This window comes from Peromyscus eremicus, chromosome 6 (assembly GCF_949786415.1).
Source record: "Peromyscus eremicus chromosome 6, PerEre_H2_v1, whole genome shotgun sequence".
Classification (NCBI taxonomy): domain Eukaryota; kingdom Metazoa; phylum Chordata; class Mammalia; order Rodentia; family Cricetidae; genus Peromyscus; species Peromyscus eremicus.
In genome coordinates, this window is record NC_081421.1 from 64,719,149 (window position 1) to 64,737,555 (window position 18,407).

Sequence of the window (18,407 nt, forward strand, 5' to 3'; positions counted from 1 at the left end):
CACAGAGGCCATAAGAGAGTGCTAGATCCCCTGGAACTGGAGTCACAGATATCAGTGAGCCACCACGTGGGTGCTGGGAACCAAGTCCAGGTCCTCGGCAAGAGCAGCATACACTTTAACTACGGAGCTTTAAAGTCTTACCTGATAGTGCTTTTAACTTAGATTTTCTTATGTGGCCAGTGGCCTCATAGTAGCTTAGATTTAGGATATCTCTCTTGGGAGAAACTGTAGTAAATAATTCATAATCCACACAAGTAAACATGTCAATTACTTCCGGGGTAGGTGGGGCTGATGTAACAGTGGGCATACAAGAATAGCTGTGTTGTACAACAACGTAAACTGAAACTGACCAGAAAAACCCTGGATGCCAGCATTATGTGTGGCGTTTCTAGGAGCAAGGGGTATTCCATGCCAGCTCCCTGTCCTTTACTTCTGAGCTGTCTAGGGATGATGAAAATACCACATCTAAACCACCTGCACCTCTAACAAGAGATCTCTGGCCCAGATGCATAAAGGCCATTGGGATACCACATCTAGATATCACTTCCTCATACTGATTTTGTCCTGTTCCCTTACCCGTTCCCGAAGCAAGGAGATACAGAAGTCAACTTCCTTCTGCCGAAGGGTCTGGAGCTGGGCGGTCCCATGGTGGTCCACGATCAGTCGGAGGTATGTGTACACAGCCATGGCGATGAGGATGCTGCTCTTGAGGACCCACTCCCTGCAGGAAGGGAAGACACTGCACCTACCTCCTGCCCAGACCTACTTGCTCTACCGGCCTGCACCTCAAACTCCTTTGAAGACCACACACTGAGAATGGCTTCCATCTTTTGAAGGTTTTTCTCAGGTGTTATTAACTAACTACGAGTCAACTAAGGTAAAGGTAACTAATTTTCTTTACCAGAAAAATGCCCAACAAAGGTAGGTGCTGAATGAAATCAACCTCTTCTAACATAAGCTTTTTCACAGCTGCCAATAAAGAACTGTTTGTTGGTACATTCAACCACCACGGCCCACCACATGCGAAGCGGTGTTAGGTGAGGCACAGAACAGAGCCAAGCTACGTTTCTCCTGCTCAGCTACGGAACGTGTTTTCTGTGTCAGTAATTCTCTTAAGTGTGACGCAAGGACCTCTGGGGAATTCCAGGACCCTTTCAGGACCTGGAGTTCTGGGAACACACTGTGCTAGCCCTCTATCGGGCTTATTATAGTCAACCATGCCACAAACCTTTCCCTGGCTCTAGCCACCAACCCCACCCTCAGATAATGAGTCACCTGCCCTAAACCCTAAACCAAAATCTGGGAGGTTGTTGGGGGGGGGGTGTGTGCATGCGCGGGTGTGCGACACCTGAATTTAGACCGTAAAGCCCATTTTTCCGGAGTTTTAGATTTTCCCTGGAAAACAGTGAGGAAAGCATGATCTGTTCAAAAGGGGCAAAGGGAAAGCCACAGTGGGGAGCTTCCCGGCATTCTAATGCTGCCTCCAAGTGCCAAGCAGTTTGTAATTGCTTTGACACCCCTGCTGGAAGGCAGAGAACTGGAGGAAGAGGTTAATTACCACAACCAGGCAACATCCTGGCTCAGGAAAAGTAATCAAGCCACTTGATTAACTAAAAGACTGTGGCCTTCTCTTTTCTTTCGATGTCTTCTTTTCTCTCTTTCTTTTGGGTGTGTGTGAGTCGCTTCTGTTTTTTAAGACAGGGTCTTGCTAGATAGCCCAGGCTAGACTTGAACTCACAGTAATCCTCTTGCCTCAGTCTCCCAAATGCTAGGATTACAGGCATGCACTACACTGCCCAGCACTGTCCTGTTTTCACAAAATGGAAATGCTACTCAAGGACACATACTTCCTTTTACCCCCACATCCCTAAAAATACTTGGAAAGGTCAGGTAAACAGGATGGTAAGCTAGAACACATTTAAAATGCCAAGGCAATCCCTTTCACCACAAATGTGAAGGGGCTGGGCAGCAAGGCGGCTGCTATGTGACCTGCCTGGGAAATTCAGCTTTAAGGGATGACGGACAGAATCTGACATCAGGAACAGAATGAGAAGATCACTTTTGAGGAAGACTCCTAGCAGAGGGGAAGGACAAATCTGACCACAAGGATGGAATAATGAGGAGGAGAGGGAGATGGAAGTAAGGCCCTCTAGCCAAAGGGAGTCGAGAAACAAGAGATCCAAAGAGAAGCAGAGGCCTAAGTAAGAAACTGCTAGAAGCCCCATTGCTGGCGTGATGACACCAGCCCCGGGCAGCTGCGTAACTGCGCTCGGGCACTAGGTGGCGCTGCACAGCAGGCCTGGGCAGAGCACAGCTTTGATTATGAAGAGAACCATTTTTTAAATTGAAACAAATATGGACAATATTAGGCCTCTTAGTCATTTAGCTACTGGATGTCCTTACTCTGAAAGAGATGCTAGAATTATGTGAGGCAGAAACTGGAAACATAGGTCAAGGTGAAGTCATAAGCGAATTTACGTAATAGAACAGCCCTCCCACCGTTTCCAGGCCTTCACTTGGATGGGGAAGAGGAGCCAGAAAGTCAAACGTGCCCCTGTATCACCTTCTTCACCCACACTGCCCCTGGGCCATTCCAAAAAAGAGCATGTGCTGGACTGAGAAGCTTGGAAGGGAGATGAGGTACCTCCAGGCCCGAGTGGTTGGTTGGCCCCCTCTACTGAGCTCATTTTCCCCCAGCTCCCCCAAAATATAAACATTCCAAGGAGGTCTGGGTCAAAAATAAACCCTTATCAGATGAAACCAGTTTTTCCTGGGCTCTGAGATATTTCAGCAAGGTCTTTCTTTCCCACTCCTCATCCCTTGGGACACACTGTGGCATGAGTCCTTCCATCTGCCACCTTCCCACTGCATCAGACTCTGTTACAGACTCTACAGCCACGAGCCTTCCTTCCCATGTCCCATACTCACACCCCTCATGGCCGTATCTGGTCTTGCCCCACCCTTCACGGTAGACTCTACCTCTGCTCCGTCAGGATATCCAGAACACTTTCTGCCAACCAGATATTTTTGGCTGTAACATCACCACCTGATTTCAAGGGGATGGGAGGGGGAAGAATCAGAATACAGTAGCTCTAATTAGCAACTCAGCTAATCGAACCAACAAACCTCTTCACTCCTCCTGCCAGTCCACCCAGCTATCCCATCACTACTGCCCTGAATGCTAGAATAACCTCTCTCTCTTCTTCTAGGCTTTCAAGGTTTCCCCTTTGCCTTGAGAGAAAGGAAAAGAATGCTCTGATTTTCTAGAACTGCTACTTTACCAGAGCCGATATTTTCCTATCCACCAGGAAATGCAGAGGGAATGCTTTGTCCTTGAAAAGTAATGTCTCAGACAAACAGAAGCCCCAGTTGAAAAGCAAAGGTGGTGTGTGCACTAGGGCCTAAGAGATGCGGGGAGCTGGTACGGCAGCAGTCTAGTGTCCGGGTGTCAGGGTGGGATTCAGGGTCCTGACAGATTAAGGGGCGGGTGTGTGTGTGGGTGGGTGTGTGTGCATGACATGTTATTTCTATACACGAGTCTTTGGATCTTGCTACTGAACTTCCTGGAGCAGAATTAACATGCAGTGTTGCCAGACAGCCACGCTTCCATGAGAAGTGGGGCTGGGGTGTCAACGAGAAGGAGGTGCCGAGAAAGAGTAAGAATACACAGCACACCAATGTTTCACACCCTGAGACCGCCCTGGGTCTCAGGGAAAAAATTCAGTGTTTACATAGTCATATCACAACCATTGGGGGCCGTCCACACGGAGCAGGGGTCTCAGTGTTAGAGAGAGCCCTACAGAAAGGCAAAGCACAGCCAGGTAGGATGGTGCAGGCCTGTACCATCAGCACCGAGGACGCTGACGCAGGACTGGGAATGTGAGGCCAGCCCGGGCTACACAGCAAGACTTTTTCATTTAAAAAAAAGGGGAGGGGGGAGAAAGGGTGGAGTGGAGTTGAGCATGGTACATTTTAGTGGTAGAGTGCTTGCCTAAACATGAGGCCTTAGGCTCAATTCTCACCACCATAAGAAACAAAACAAAAAGACAGGCACCAATGGGCATTGGTGAAGCAGAGCTGCAGGGTCGGCCTCGTTTTTTATCTATTATTAATACTTTGTTTGCTTTCTTATTTTTAACAGGAAAACAAAACACAGGCGATCTCAAAAGCAGAAAGGCTTGGGCAGACCTTTCCATAGTCAATATTTCAGACAGAAGTCATTGATGCCAAGATTAAAAAAACCCCTAAATGTCAGGGACTATTCTGTGACAATGTCCCTCAGACTGGCCCTCGTTAGTTGCCAAAATCACTAGGCAGCCAGTGTTTAGAACAGGGGTGAAGCCAGGGAAAACAGAAAGGCAGAGAGCACATGGCTTCCTTCTTTCTCCCTGCCCCCCTTTCTGATCGAGAAGCTCCTAACTCCAGGGTGGTGACTGGCTAATACAGGCCAGACACCTGGTCAGGTCTTAATTTAGCAGGAAAGAAATCAAGACAAGACTCATTGATTCAAAAGCCCCCTGTGATTTTTCAATCCATTTTTTCCTGCAACGTATGTGGCCAGAAGATGTCCTCATCAGGGTCCAAGACCCCATCAATCAAGTTCCCTAGATACTTAAGCATCCTCCATTGCCTAGGCTTATCTCTGGGTTCCTTCCCTTTCCTCGTACGCTCCTGCCAACAAGCTTACCTGCAATCTGCTTCATAAATGTCATGCAAACACCGTCAGCTCCCAGAACTCCACTCTTCACCAGTTCCCGAACCAACCACACCAACTATAGGAGAGGAAAAGACATACAGAGCAGCTATGTGAGTCTGAAAAAGGAGCTAACTGAGTCACCCACAATTTACGTGCACAGTAACAGCGGCAGCCCACACCCTCTCCCTTAAGAGGGTCCACCTCCAGCCTATTCCACTGAGCTCGGCTCTTTTCTTGTTTGGGGTTCGGGACTGAACCCTTCCATGTGCATGCTAAGCACATGCTCTAACCCTGAGTTACACTCCAGCCTTCCTTTTCTTTCTTTTTCTGGCCTTACCTGAGTACGACAGGTATCTTGCAATTTCAAGTACTTCTCCATGAGTATCTGGTTGATCTTGTTCAGGACAATGTTCATACCATCACGACTCACCAGAGCCAAGTCCCGGTAACACTGTGAGAAGTAAGGCTTGTGAGCAGTCAGTAAGCTAAGACCTTTTCCCCACAGTCACCCGGCCAACCCCAAGCCAGTCTCTTAAATAACAACAGTGGGATACTGAGTGGCAACAGAACACATTGCATTCTGGACTCTCTCCTCTACACGGCTTCTCCATTCCAAAACTACCCTCCGCTCTGCCTCTTGGGTTAGGGAAAAGGACTAAAAGATTCTCTAATAAGGCAAGAAAGCCTGCTGGGCAAAGCTCCTGGTCCTGTCCCTGTCCCCCAACCTCCCCTTTCAGGAAGTGTCACACTGTTTGATGCCACAAGTTGAGCAAACCCAGGTGGGAGCCATCTGCGTTTCATCTGCCAGTGAAAGGTCACTGAAAAATGGGTTTGGGTCAAAGTCAAAAAGAAACCCAGAGATTCGTAGACTTGCTGCAACCCAGTCAGATGCAGCAAAGGGAATACTAAGGGACGAGGGTCTGGGAGAAAAAACAGAAATAAAGTCCAACTTTCTTAGCTCGATATAGTGGCACATGCCTATAATCCCAGCATTTGGGGGTTAAGGGAGGGGAATCACAAGTTCAAGGCCAGCCTGAGATACAAAGTGAGACCCTTGCTTAAAAACCAAACACTTCCTTGTTTGTTTCAGACAGAGCCTTACATGGTAGCTCAGGCTGTCCTGGAACTCACTGTGTATGGCAGGCCTTCTGTCTCTGCTCCGGAGACTACAGATATGCACTAGTACAGCCACGCAAAGCTGGACGTGGGGGTGCACAACATTTTTTTTAATGACTGATTTATTTTTATTTTATGTGCACTGGTGTTCTGCTCACATGTATGTCTGAGGGTCTAGGGTCACCCAGAACTGGAACAACACAGCTGTGAGCTGCCATGTGGCTGATGGGATTTGGACCCAGGTCCTCTGGAAGAGCAGCCAGTGCTCTTAACTACTGAGCCATCTCTCCAGCCCTGGTGGTATACAACTTTAATTCTGGCACTCAGGAGGCAGAGGTTCCAGGCCAGTCAGGGCTATACAGAGAAACCTTGTCTCAGGGGAAAAAAACAAAAGCAAACAAACAAAGCAAAACTTTTATATTTTATTTAGTGTGTGTGTGTGTGTGTGTGTGTGTGTGTGTGTGTAGGTCAGAGGAAAACTGTGGCATCAGTTCCTTCTACCTTCACTTATATCCCAGAGATTGAACTCTGAACTTGTCTGAGACAGAGAAATTATCAGGCTTGTATGGCAAGTGCTTTTACCCACTCAGGCAGCTTGCCGGCCCCCAAACATGAACTTTCTTAGCCTTTTCTCTTGAATGCCAAGTACTGAAAGGGGGGTCCCTGCAGCATCCTCAGCCCTGGGGGGAGCGGGGGAGAGAGTGTAGAAGTGTCTTGTGAGTCACTGCTTCTCTTTCCCTTAGAGCTTTTCCTTCCTCATCAATGAGGTCAGGCCTTAGGGAAGCTCATTAGCTGCCTCCCCCACCTGCTGAGCTCTATCCTGTCAGGGTCCCAGGCAAAGGGCAAAACTTCAATAGAGAGCTTCTTAGCTAGATAGAAACGTCACAAGGCAGGGTGCAGAGATGGCATCGAGATTAACAGTAAGCTGGGTGGTTGTGTCGGCGGTGGTGGCGCTGTTTGCCTTTAATCCCAGTACTGCGGAGGCAGAGACAGGATCTTAGTGAGTTCGAGGCCAGCCTAGACTACACAGAGAAACCCTGTCTCAATAAACAAACAAACAAATAAACAAACAAATAAATAAATAAATGGAACACGCCACCACCACCAAAAACAAAAAGATTAACAATAAGCCGGGTGTGGAGGTTCCTGCCTGTCCTCTCAGCACTTGGGCAGGAAGGAAGAAGATCAGTTCAAGACCGTCCTCAACTAAATAATAAGTCTGAGGGCAGTCTGAGCCACATGAGGCCCAGTCAAGAAAGAAAGGGAGGAAGGGAGACAGAGAGAGCGAGAGAGAAAAAAGAAAAAATACGTCATGATCGTGACACAGGGCTGGACCCCTAACCAAGAAGGTATTTGCACACCTGAAGTGGTGGTACCCGCCTTTAGTCCCAGCACTCGGGAGGCAGAGAAAAGAAGATCTCTGAGTTCGAGGCCAGCCTGGGCTACAGAGTGAGTTCTAGGACAGTCACTCAGGGCTACACAGAGAAACCCTGTCTCAAAAAACTAAAACACCAAAACCAAAAGCAGATTCCATGCTTTTTTTAATGGGGGCTTTTTGTTTCTTTTTGTTTGGATACTTTTTATCTTAATGATTTTGTTTGTTTGTTTGTTTTGATTTTCATTGTGTGTATGGTTTTTTTTTTAAATTTATTTATTATGCACACAGTATTCTGTTTGCGTGTATCCCTGCGTACCAGAAGAGGGCGCCAGATCTCATTACAGATGGTTGTGAGCCACCATGTGGGTGCTGGGAATTGAACTCAGGGCCTCTGGAAGAACAGCCAGTGCTCTTAACCTCTGAGCCATCTCTCCAGCCCCATGTATGAGTTTTTAGTTGTTTGTGGAGGTTTTTTTTGAGATAGGATCTCTCTCCATAGTCCTGGCTGTCCTGGAACTCACAGAGATCCACCTGCCTTTGCCTCCCAAGTGTTGGGATTAGTCATGTGACACCATGCCCAGCCACCATTTTTGTAGTTTTGTTTGTTTTAGAGACAGAGCTCATGCAAGAGCGCTGGATGGTGGTGTCACGTGACTTTAATCCCAGGACTGTTACCCAGAGAAACCCTGCCTCAAAACCAAACCAAACCAAACCAAACCAAAACTGAGAGAGAGAGAGAACACATAAAGTTAGGTGGGGAGGGAGATGGGGAGGGGAGGAGTTGGAGGAGGGGAAAAATAATCAAAAGAAATTTTTGAAGAAAAAATTAGCAACAATAGTAATAGCTAATACTCATTGATCTCAGCACAAACTTTGTCTACGTTACTGCACTTGGTAAATCTAAAAGCCCTTTGAAACAGATGTTAGTTACTATCTTTGTACAGGTGAGGAAGTAGCCACAGGAAGAGGGAGGGGAAAGGGGGGAGGGGAGGAGGGGGAGAAGGAGAGGACAGAACAGGGGAGGGGTGGGGAGGGGTAACAAGAGTTTGGGGAAAAACCGGCATTAAATCCAGGCAGTAATCACATCTATAATCCCAGCTACAGCATGAGATCTCATCACAAAACAAACAGACAAACAAATCCAGGCAATCTAATTTCAAATACCATGCTTAACCACCTCAAAAACAAATATGAAAACTAACTAAGGGAGACAAGACTGCCAGAGGTGGAGGGAAGATTACAACAGCTCTGCAGTTACTCCATTCGTACACTCACCCACCCTAAGCACTCTACAGTGTGGTCCTCACTACCTGTAACAGCTCTGTGGCCTCAGTGGGATGTGGGACTCTAACAAGATCTGTTCTCATCATTCTCCCCGCCTCTTCTGTCCTCAAATCTAACTGCTCTGATGAAAAAAAAAAATCAACAGAGATTCTTCATGTGCCACAAATTTCTCATACCCAAAGGAGAATTTATCCTGACTCTATCTAGGGGGTAGACTGTTGAGAGATTAAAAACAAAAACCACAAGGGAGTGAGCACAAGACAGGCAACCCAGTTCTGCTGACATACTGGTTATCAAATTGGGAGAGTACATTCTGGAGACTCCTCACAGGTAAGTCACAGAATGTCCTAGAGGAAATGAGAGGGAGAGGGAGAAAGAAAAACCCATGCTGAGCTAACCACATCAGAGCCTTGTCTGCTCAAACAAAAGAAGAAATACCAGAAATGTAGCCCAGACTCAGGACAGGGAAGGAGGGCCAATTTTTCAGGAGGTATGAGGCCAGATGAAGAGCCGTGATAGTGTCTGCCTAATTCCACCTTCCACCAGGGATCTTTATCAGTTGTAACCGCTGATAACATGGCAGCTGGGTACCCACAGTACCATGTGCCCTATGCTGCCAGCTGTCGAAACCTCTGTGCCAGCTTGCTGACTGCTTTGGAAGAGAAGCAGATGGGAAGAAAAACAAAAACAAAACAAAACAGACAAGAGCAGTGATCTCAGACAAAAGAAAAAGGACAGGGTGGTAGAGAGGCAGCGTCAGCCTGGCCCTGCTGAGGACAGTGACCCAGCAGCTCCAGCCTTCTCCAGACTTCCAGCAATGAGAGCCTAGACCAAAGGCCTAGGAATGAGTCTAGGAATATCTGAGGGAGAGGGACTTGGGCACGGACGCCAGGGTTTTTCGGATGCCAGGGTTTTTCCAGTTAATGTTTTTCATTGATGCTAGAACCTGCAGAGTTGAGATCCCACTTTAGCCTCCGTTCATCACATCAGCCCTTGCTCCAGATACTTAGCTCAGACCCCAAATAAATAAATTCAAAAGCTATAAAGCATCCACATAAGAGTTGCCAGAGGAAGGCGTAACTGGGATGAAGTTCACCCATGCCTACTATACTCTCCAGCAACACCTTATCTGCATTCTCTTTTTAAAATTACTATCGTAAAGTACCTAAACCGGAATAAAACAGTATTACCACTCAAAAAAATAAATAAATAAAAATTAAAAAAATTACTATCATTGTGCATGCACTGTGCTGTGCACACACCGTGCTGTGCATGCACATGCTACAGGCACATGCGGAGTTCAGGGGACAACTCTCAGGAGTTCTTCTCCCTTTGAATCTGGGGACCAAACTCAGTCACCAGGTTTGCAAACAAACGAGTTTAGCTGCTGAGCCATCTTTCAGGTCACTTACCTGCAACATCTCTAGCTCACCTGTTTAACCCACCTATCCATCCACTGACAAGTTCCTAAGAGCTGATCCTAACTCCTGAGCTTGCTTACTACCATCCAGGCCTCAGAAGCTCCCCAGCTCACTCTTCCCACCCAAGATTCTTGACTCAGTTTCCACAACTATCTTTATCATCCATGCTTCATAGCTCTATGCCTACAAGACCCAGGAACAAGTAAACCTTAAATCTACCCTGGATTTCTGTGCAAAGGCAGAATTAAGCCAAATAAACGCCTAGAAAACAGTCTTCTTGCTTAAGCTAAACTCTAAGACAACACATTAAGACCAGTCCTTATCAGCAACTCCTGCCAGGAACTTCTGCCCGAAGCAGAGAAGGGTAAAGAACTGGGCAGACTTGCCACTAATTCTTCCGCCAGTCTGACCCAGCTCAAGTGTCCAAACAACTCACCACTGATAGGTCCTCCCTCATCTAAGACTGTAACGTGCTTGCCTAAAGAGGTCTGACCTAGGGACCCGCAGGTAGAGGATTTACTTAGAAATCTTTAGCACATGAACATGAACCTGTGCAGCCGTCATCAGTTATGAAACCCAAAATAGGGTGGTTCAACTCCCTTGGGAGCACGGGCCTGCCACACTGCAAAGAAGTAGAACACTCCAGCTCTCACTAGACTCCCTGGCCAAACTCATGGCACAACATACACTGACGCTTGAGAACCTGTGGTCTCTCACCGCCAAGCCAGGCAAGAGAAGAGAGACAGCGGTCACGGCCTGCTCCCCTCCCAGAAGCTCACTGATTGATTGACCCTGGCAGATCAGACCTCACCTTTTCCAGAAGGCAAGGCTAACCTGCACTGAGATGACTTCCACTTATTGTTTTGTTTATTTGTTATAGGTAAGGCCTTCCTTTGTAATGCAGGCTGGCCTGGAGCTGATTTCGTTATTTGTATGTGTGTTTGTCGGTACAAGTTTATGTACACCATGTGTGTGCCATGCCTTGGAGGCCAGTGAGGGTGTCAGATCCCCTGGAACTGGAGTTGCAGGCAGTTGTGAGCTGTGATATGGATTCTGGGAACTGAAGCTGGGTCTTTGGTAAGAGCAGTGTATGCTCTTAACCATTGAGCCATCTCTCCAGCCAATTTTTATTTTATTTTATTATTTATTTGTTTGTTTGTTTGTTTGATGTGAGACAAGGTTTCTCTGTGCAGCCCTAGCTGTCCTGGAACTCACTCTGTAGACAAGGCTGGCCTCGAACTCACTGAGATCCGCCTGGCTCTGCCTCCCGAGTGCTGGGACTAAACCACTGCCCGGCCCACCCAATTTTTATTTCTAAAAATCTACTTATTTATTTAACTTACTGGCTTGATAGTTGATATGTAGCTCTAACTGGCCTTGAACTCAGGGCAATCCTTCTATCTTAACTTCCCAACTACTGATCTTACAGGTACGTATCACCATGCCCAGTTTAGTTGGGGTAGAGGGAACTGGGGCTCAAAGCCAGGGCCTCACACTGCTACACAGCACTAACACTGAGCTAAATCCAATCAGATTTTTAAAAATTTTATGGTGTGTGTGTGTGTGTGTGTGTGTGTGTGTGTGTGAGAGAGAGAGAGAGAGAGAGAGAGAGAGAGAGAGAGAGAGAGAGGGAGGGAGAGAGGGAGGGAGGGGATGAATGAACTGGACACCTTTTGGGAGTCTGTCCCCTTCCCTCTACTATAGGTCATGAGGATCAAACTCAAACTCAGGTCATCAGGCTTATGTGGCAAGTACGTCTGCCAGCTGAGCCATCTCACTGGCCCTTAAATCAGATTTTAATTACAATACTATAAAAATACATACAAGAGGAAATAAAATCACAGCCCTATCCATCTTCATCCTTGCCAACAACGTCTTTAAAGGCAGTGAGCTCCTATTACTGCTCAGCACCACCAAACCAATGCCATCCACTTATCTCTAAAAATCCGGGTGATAAATTCACTGTGAGATGAAAACCCAGCACTTGAGAGGCCGAGGGGAGGAGTTCTAGGTCAGCCTGGATCATGTCTCAAAAGGAGAAAGAAGAGAAAGGGGAAACGCACAGATGGAATTCTACCTAACGAAGTTCAAAATGACTGGTCTCCTGGGGAAGCAAGACCACGTGAAGAACTACTGTCCAACCCCTTCATCTCCACAGGCACCAGCTGGCACCAGAGAAGTATAAACACAGCAGGTTCCCACATCCACACACACTTCACTGATACAAGCATCTCTGCCAGGGAACCAGGAGCACCCCGTCTGTATCCCTGAGAATGAGATTCCTTCAGTTATCCCTGCCAGGGAACCAGGAGCACCCCGTCTGTATCCCTGAGAATGAGATTCCTTCGGTTATCCCTGCCAGGGAACCAGGAGCACCGTCCGTATCCCTGAGAATGAGATTCCTTTGGTTATCCCTGAACAAATGGCAGCAGAGCTAGGTTCCCAGGCACCTGATGGAGGAGCTGCAGTCTAGAGGGAGAGAGCTACAAAAGCCGCACAGGGTTCAGACACAGGAAACGGATCAACTGACAGAGCAGAGCACAACAGCAGGCAAAGAGCGCATCTAATTCCTTCCACGCCAGCTGTGCTCAGGAAAGGCCAAGAACTAAGTCCCCTCACTCGTCACTTCTGTCACAGGGTTCCAGCCAGACTCCAACCTGAACGGTTATGCCAAGACTCAAAAGATACAAAGTTGCTGGAGAGGAGCTATCTAGAGAAACAGAAGACAATTTATAAAAAGAACAGAATCCCGAGAAACTATCCTGCTGGTCCTGAGCCTTTGTGGAGCCTCTTCTGTCTATGAAAAGGCCAGGCTGGTTTCCGGCAATACTCCTTAGGAAGTCAGGCTCCACTGTGCTCTGGTGTTTTCTTAATCATTACATTAAGTTATTTAATCTAAAGGTTACATGCTACAATTTTAAGGCTGTTTTCTGTCTGTTCTTCTGGGTAAGAGCTCTCACGGGCTTGGCTGTCCTTTATCTCTTCCATCCCCCAAATTAAATGCCAACCTTTGAGCTTTGTGTCTTACGCCTGAAACTTAACATTCATGTTATTCTTATTCTCCTAACTGCTTTTTCTTGCCTTTCAGCTTTAGAACCTGGGGTTAGGAAAGACTCCAGCGAGAGACTAATGAATTCCCTGAGAATAAGAAGGGACTTGAGATCATATCTGGAGAACAAGGTGATTCAGCTCTTGTCAACAGTGTGATGTGACTTCAGTTAAAGAGTAAAGGTCCCACAGATTTATAAGGACCCAGGGAAGAAATCGCCTTACCTTCTGGGCTTGGGCGGGTTCAGTAAGGACAAGAGTAAACAGGCCTAGGCAGATCTCTTCATGCTGGGGGGGTCCTTTGCATACCTGGAAGGTAAGAGAGAAAAAAAAGGAGTTGTCACTTACATGTAGGAAGTGCAAGCACAATTTCTCCTAGAATTCTTGGGACTCTTGAGTAACATTTAATGGAGAAAAATCAACTCTCAAATATGATGATTTCCTTCTCTTAAAAGGAATGAGGCACTTATTTCAGGAGATAAGGGAAGGGGACAATTTTACTGCTTTCTCTGACCACCTGAAGCTAGAGCCAGAAAATACAGGAGTGCTTCAAGTGGGGAAAGCACAGGAGCTGTGGGAACCCTGCAGTGAAGACATATCCACTCCAGTCACGACCACAGGCAACCACAGAACCGGGGTACTTCAGCACAGCGATGATGACACCTGATCATGTGCGAGTAGTACCTCAGCACTTACTCTGTAAGACTCTTCTCATTTCTAACTATTATTTACTTTAGACTATTTTTTCAGTTAACATACAAAGTAATAGGATTCACTACAGGATTTTCACATGTATTTCATTATTTAAATTTTTTTAGTATTACCTAATATGTACATGCTATTATATGTGTGGATGATACATGTATATGTTGTATGCATATGTTCAAGGAGGTCCGAGGTAGGCGACGGGTGTCTTCCTCAATCTCCACCTTTAGCTTTTGAAATAGAGCTTCTCACTAAATCTGATGCTCATAGATTTGGCTAAGCTGGTCAGCCAACGAGCTTCAGGGAGCCAACTGTCCCCACCGCACTTCATTCCCAGGCTAGGGTCACATGCATGCGCTGCCACTCTTTAGAGATTACCCAGGACCCATGCTCAGATCGCTACGCTTGCTCAGCAAGCACTTTACTGACTGAGCCGTCCACCTAAGCACATTACCTAAATTCCTTCTCATTCATTAATTAATGTCTGTGGTGTGTATGTGCACGCACAATGTCATGGCATGACTACGGAGGTCACAGGACAACTTGTAGGAGTTGGTTCCCCTTTCTTCCACGTGGGTCTCAGGGACTGAACTCAGACAGTCCAGCTTGGAGGCAGACAAGCTTGTGCCATCTTGCCTGACTTATATAACAACTTAAAAGCTCAGTTATTGGCCGGCCAGGTGGCTCAGTAGGTCAAGGGCTTTGCACGCAGCCCACACAGCCTTGATTCTCATTCCTGGATTCCATAGGACAGCAAGAGAGAACTGACTCCCAAGAACTGTCCTCTGATTTTCTTTGACAATTTATAAAAAAAACTTTTATTTATTTAGACTTAGTCTTAGCCCTAGCTGACCTGAAACTTGATGTGTAGATTGTGCTAGCTGAACTTACAGAGATCTGCTTGTGTCTGTTTCTCAAGTGCTGGAACTAAAGGCATATGCCAACCCCCCCCCAAAAAAAAGCCAGGCAGTGGTGGTGCACTCCTTTAATCCCAGCAGTCGGGAGGCAGAGGCAGGAGGATCTCTGTGAGTTAGAGGCCAGCATAGTCTACAGAGGGAGTTCCAGGATAGCTAGGACTACAGAGAGAACCTGTCTCCAAAAAAAAAAAAAGGGCAGGTGCCATCATGCCTGGCAAAAATTTTTCCAAGATTAAAAAAAAATATAAACTCATGAGACCAACAATATGGCTCAACAGATAGTGATTCCTGCTGTGGAGTATGACAGCTTGTTTGTTCCCTGGGACCCACGTAGTAGAAGGTGAGAATTCACTCTAGCAAGTTATCCTCTGACCTCCACATGCAACGTCATGTATATGCACACACTCAACACACATACTGAAGTTTCTTCTGTTGTTTGTTTTTCAAGACAGGGTTTCCCCGTGTAGTTTTGGTGCCTGTCCTGGGTCTTGCTCTGTAGACCAGGCTGGCCTGGAACTCACAGATCCACCTGGCTCTGCCTCCCAAGTGCTGGAATTAAAGGCGTGTGCCTCCACCGCCCGGCCCATACTAAAGTTTCTAAAGAAAAAAAATGCTTGTTTTATAGTTTCTTTGCAAATCATTCTTTTTTTTTTTTTTTTAAAGATTTTATTTATTTATTATGTATACAATGTTCTGCCTGCATGTATGTCTGCAGGCCAGAAGAGGGCACCAGATCTCATTACAGATGGTTGTGAGCCACCATGTGGTTGCTGGGAATTGAACTCAGGACCTCTGGAAGAGCAGCCAGTGCTCCTAACCTCTGAGCCATCTCTCCAGCCCTGCAAATCATTCTTAAATACATTTTATCTTTACCTGTTAATCTGTGCAGTTAAAATAATTTTAGATAGCACATGTAAGAAATTTATATGAGGCCGGCAGTGGTGGCTCACACCTTTAATCCCAGCAAAAGGACTCGGGAGGCAGAACCAGGCGGATCTCTGTGAGTTCAAGGCCAGCCTGGTCTACAGAGTGAGTTCCAGGAAGGCACCAAAGCTACACAGAGAAACCCTGTCTCGGGGGAAAAAAAAAAAAAAATCATATGATAGCAGTTGACAGATGGCTCAGTGGGTAAGGGCTGAGGCAGAAGGACCTTGAGTATGACGCTAGCCTGGATTCTATACTAATTTCAAGGGCCAGTATGTATCATATGCTAAGATATGGTCTCAGAATAAAGGCTTCAAGAAATAGACTCTACCAGTGAGAGAGTAAAACCTCATTTAAGGAACCAAGATGTGAACTCCGTCCCTTAAGTCCTGGCCACCACCACCATCTTTCCACCTTCCTGTCTGCATCTCAGCGCTTCCCTAAGCAGAACGGATGTAAGGAGGACAGGGTACTTACATACGCGTTGAGGGCATCGTTGGCTTCTCGCTCAGAGACACCAGTCGTCATCGATGTCACAATACTCATGCATCTTTCCAGCCTCTGGGGGAGGGATGGGAACAAATGGGGAGTACGTCATAACACTATCTATGAAGTGCTTTTGACCCAAAAACATTTTTTTTTTTTGTTTTTTGGGGCAGGATTTCTCTGTATAGTTTTGCTGCCTGAGATCCACCTGCCTCTGCCTCCCGAGTGCTGGGATTAAAGGCGTGCGCCACCGCAGCCCGGCCCAAAGACATTTTAAAACTTCAAGCTTGGTCACCCTGCTACTGTGCTTAAAGGAGAAAGAAAAAGAAGAAACTCTGCCAAGTAGAAGGGCCACCGACAAACGTGGCAGGGACAGCGCAGGAACAGCCGACTTTGGACAACATCACCCATGCGGACGACAGCTAGTAACACCTTCGGGAAGGGTAAAGTCCTAAGACTCACAATGCTGACTAACGTCACAGGAAAATAACAAACAGAAGACAGCCTGCAGGACGTCACCAAAGCCACCGTAAGCAAACACCTCCAAGATTAGGAAAGTCCGATGTAGCGGCACATGCTGTAGTCCCAGATAACTGGGAGACTACTTGAGCTCGGGAGTTAAGAACAACGCAGGTAATACAGTATGGTCAGAGTCTGTCCAAAAATACGTGGACAAACATGAAGGTGCACACCTGTAATTTGGGTACTCAAGAAGCTGAGGCAGGGTGATTCTGAGTTCAAGATCAGCCTGGGCTGCATAGCAAAATTTTGTATAATTTTTCTTTAGATTTTAAATATGAAGTCACTAAAAAAACTAAGAATCTTAACAGTCAAACATAAGGTACAGATCTTGTTTTCATTTCTGACGAGCAAACCAACTTTATAAAAGGAATCTGAGATACAATCAATGATTTGCGTGCTTTAATTCCAGCTCTCAGGAGGCAAAGGTAGGTAGATCTCTGTGAGTTCAAGGCCACCCTAGTCTATGTAATGACTTCCAGGACAGCCAAAGGCTACACAATGGGATACTGTCTCAAAACCAAAAGGAAGAAAAGAAAGTTAGATATGAAGTACTGAGTAAATCAAGGAATTACTATTATGTTTTTCATGTTAAAATTAAAAAGTAATGAGTTTGAGGCCAACCTGGTCTACAGAGCTAATTCCAGGACAGCCAGGACTACACAGAGAAACCTTGTCTCAGAAAACTAAAAAAAAAAAAAAAAAAAAAAAAAAGCCCTAAAAAAATTAAGAAGTATATACAGGGGGAGAGAGACGGCTCATCAGTTAAGAGCACTTGTTGCGGGCGGTGGTGGCGCACGCCTTTAATCCCAGCACTCGGGAGGCAGAGCTTGGTGGATCTCTGTGAGTTCAAGGCCAGCCTGGTCTACCAAGTGAGTTCCAGGAAAGGCGCAAAGCTACACAGAGAAACCCTGTCTCGAAAAACCAAAAAAAAAATAAATAAATAAAAAAGAGCACTTGTTGCTCTTGCAGAGGGCCCAGGTTGGACTTTCACCACGTACATGGTGACTCTCAGCTGTCTCTACCTCCAGTTCCAGAAGATTCAATGCCCTCGTCTGGCCTCCACCAGCATCAGACATGCAGGCAGTGCACAGACATACGTAAAGACAAAACACCCATAGAGGAGAGATGGCTCAGTTAGGAGCACTGGCTGCTCTTCCAGAGGACCTGGGTTCAATTCCCAGCACCCACATGATGGCTCACAACTGGCTATAACTACAGTTCCAGGGGACCTGACACCCTTACACAGGCAAAAACATCAATGCACATAAAAACAAAAAATAAAAAGAACACTGGCTGTTAGTCAGGCGGTGGTGGTACATGCCTTTAATCCCAGCACTCGGGAGACAAGAGGCTGACAGATCTCTGTGAGTTCAAGGCCAGTCTGTCTACAGAGTGAGATCCAGGACAGCCAGAGCTACACAGAGAAATGTAAACCTGCCACTGTCTCTAGTTAAACAAGGGTGGCCACTCTAGTTTCAAAGGGTACCATAACCTGGCATGTGCTTAGCATTTTAAGGAGTCACAGGAGGGTCCTCATCCTGAAGAAGCATTTATTACTACATACTGCTAAGATACCAACAAAGCATGCTGTATGTCTAGCCAGTCACTTTGTACCAACACCTGAACTATCCTACAACTTCTAAAACTTTAGCATGAGGCTAACCCAAAATTTTAATTGGTTTAAGGAAAAACCAATTCCCAGTGATAATGACGTTGGCAAAATCAGAAAAAGGGCAGACTTGTTTATTTCTACTCAATATCACAAGCTAACAAAACATATCTTGTTGGAACTCCGGGGGCAGAGGCTGGTGGGATCTCTGAGTTTGAGGCCAGCCTGGTATACAGATCAAGATCTGGGGAGCCAGGGGTACACAGAGAAACCCTGTCTCAAAAAGAAAAATAAGAGAAAA

The 18,407-nt window shown here is 46.4% G+C and overlaps 1 protein-coding gene across 1 annotated transcript in view; it reads right to left on the minus strand.

Moving 5' to 3' along the window:
* Nucleotides 1–18,407, minus strand: part of Ints3 (integrator complex subunit 3) — a 46,255-nt gene that overhangs the window by 19,327 nt on the left and 8,521 nt on the right. The window contains exons 2-7 of the mRNA XM_059265758.1: nt 15,967–16,050; nt 13,169–13,252; nt 5,034–5,147; nt 4,688–4,772; nt 2,980–3,046; nt 577–721 (exon numbers count right to left, since the gene is read on the minus strand). Of these exons, the coding sequence (XP_059121741.1) occupies nt 577–721; nt 2,980–3,046; nt 4,688–4,772; nt 5,034–5,147; nt 13,169–13,252; nt 15,967–16,050 (579 nt within the window). The remainder of the gene's footprint in view (nt 1–576; nt 722–2,979; nt 3,047–4,687; nt 4,773–5,033; nt 5,148–13,168; nt 13,253–15,966; nt 16,051–18,407) is intronic.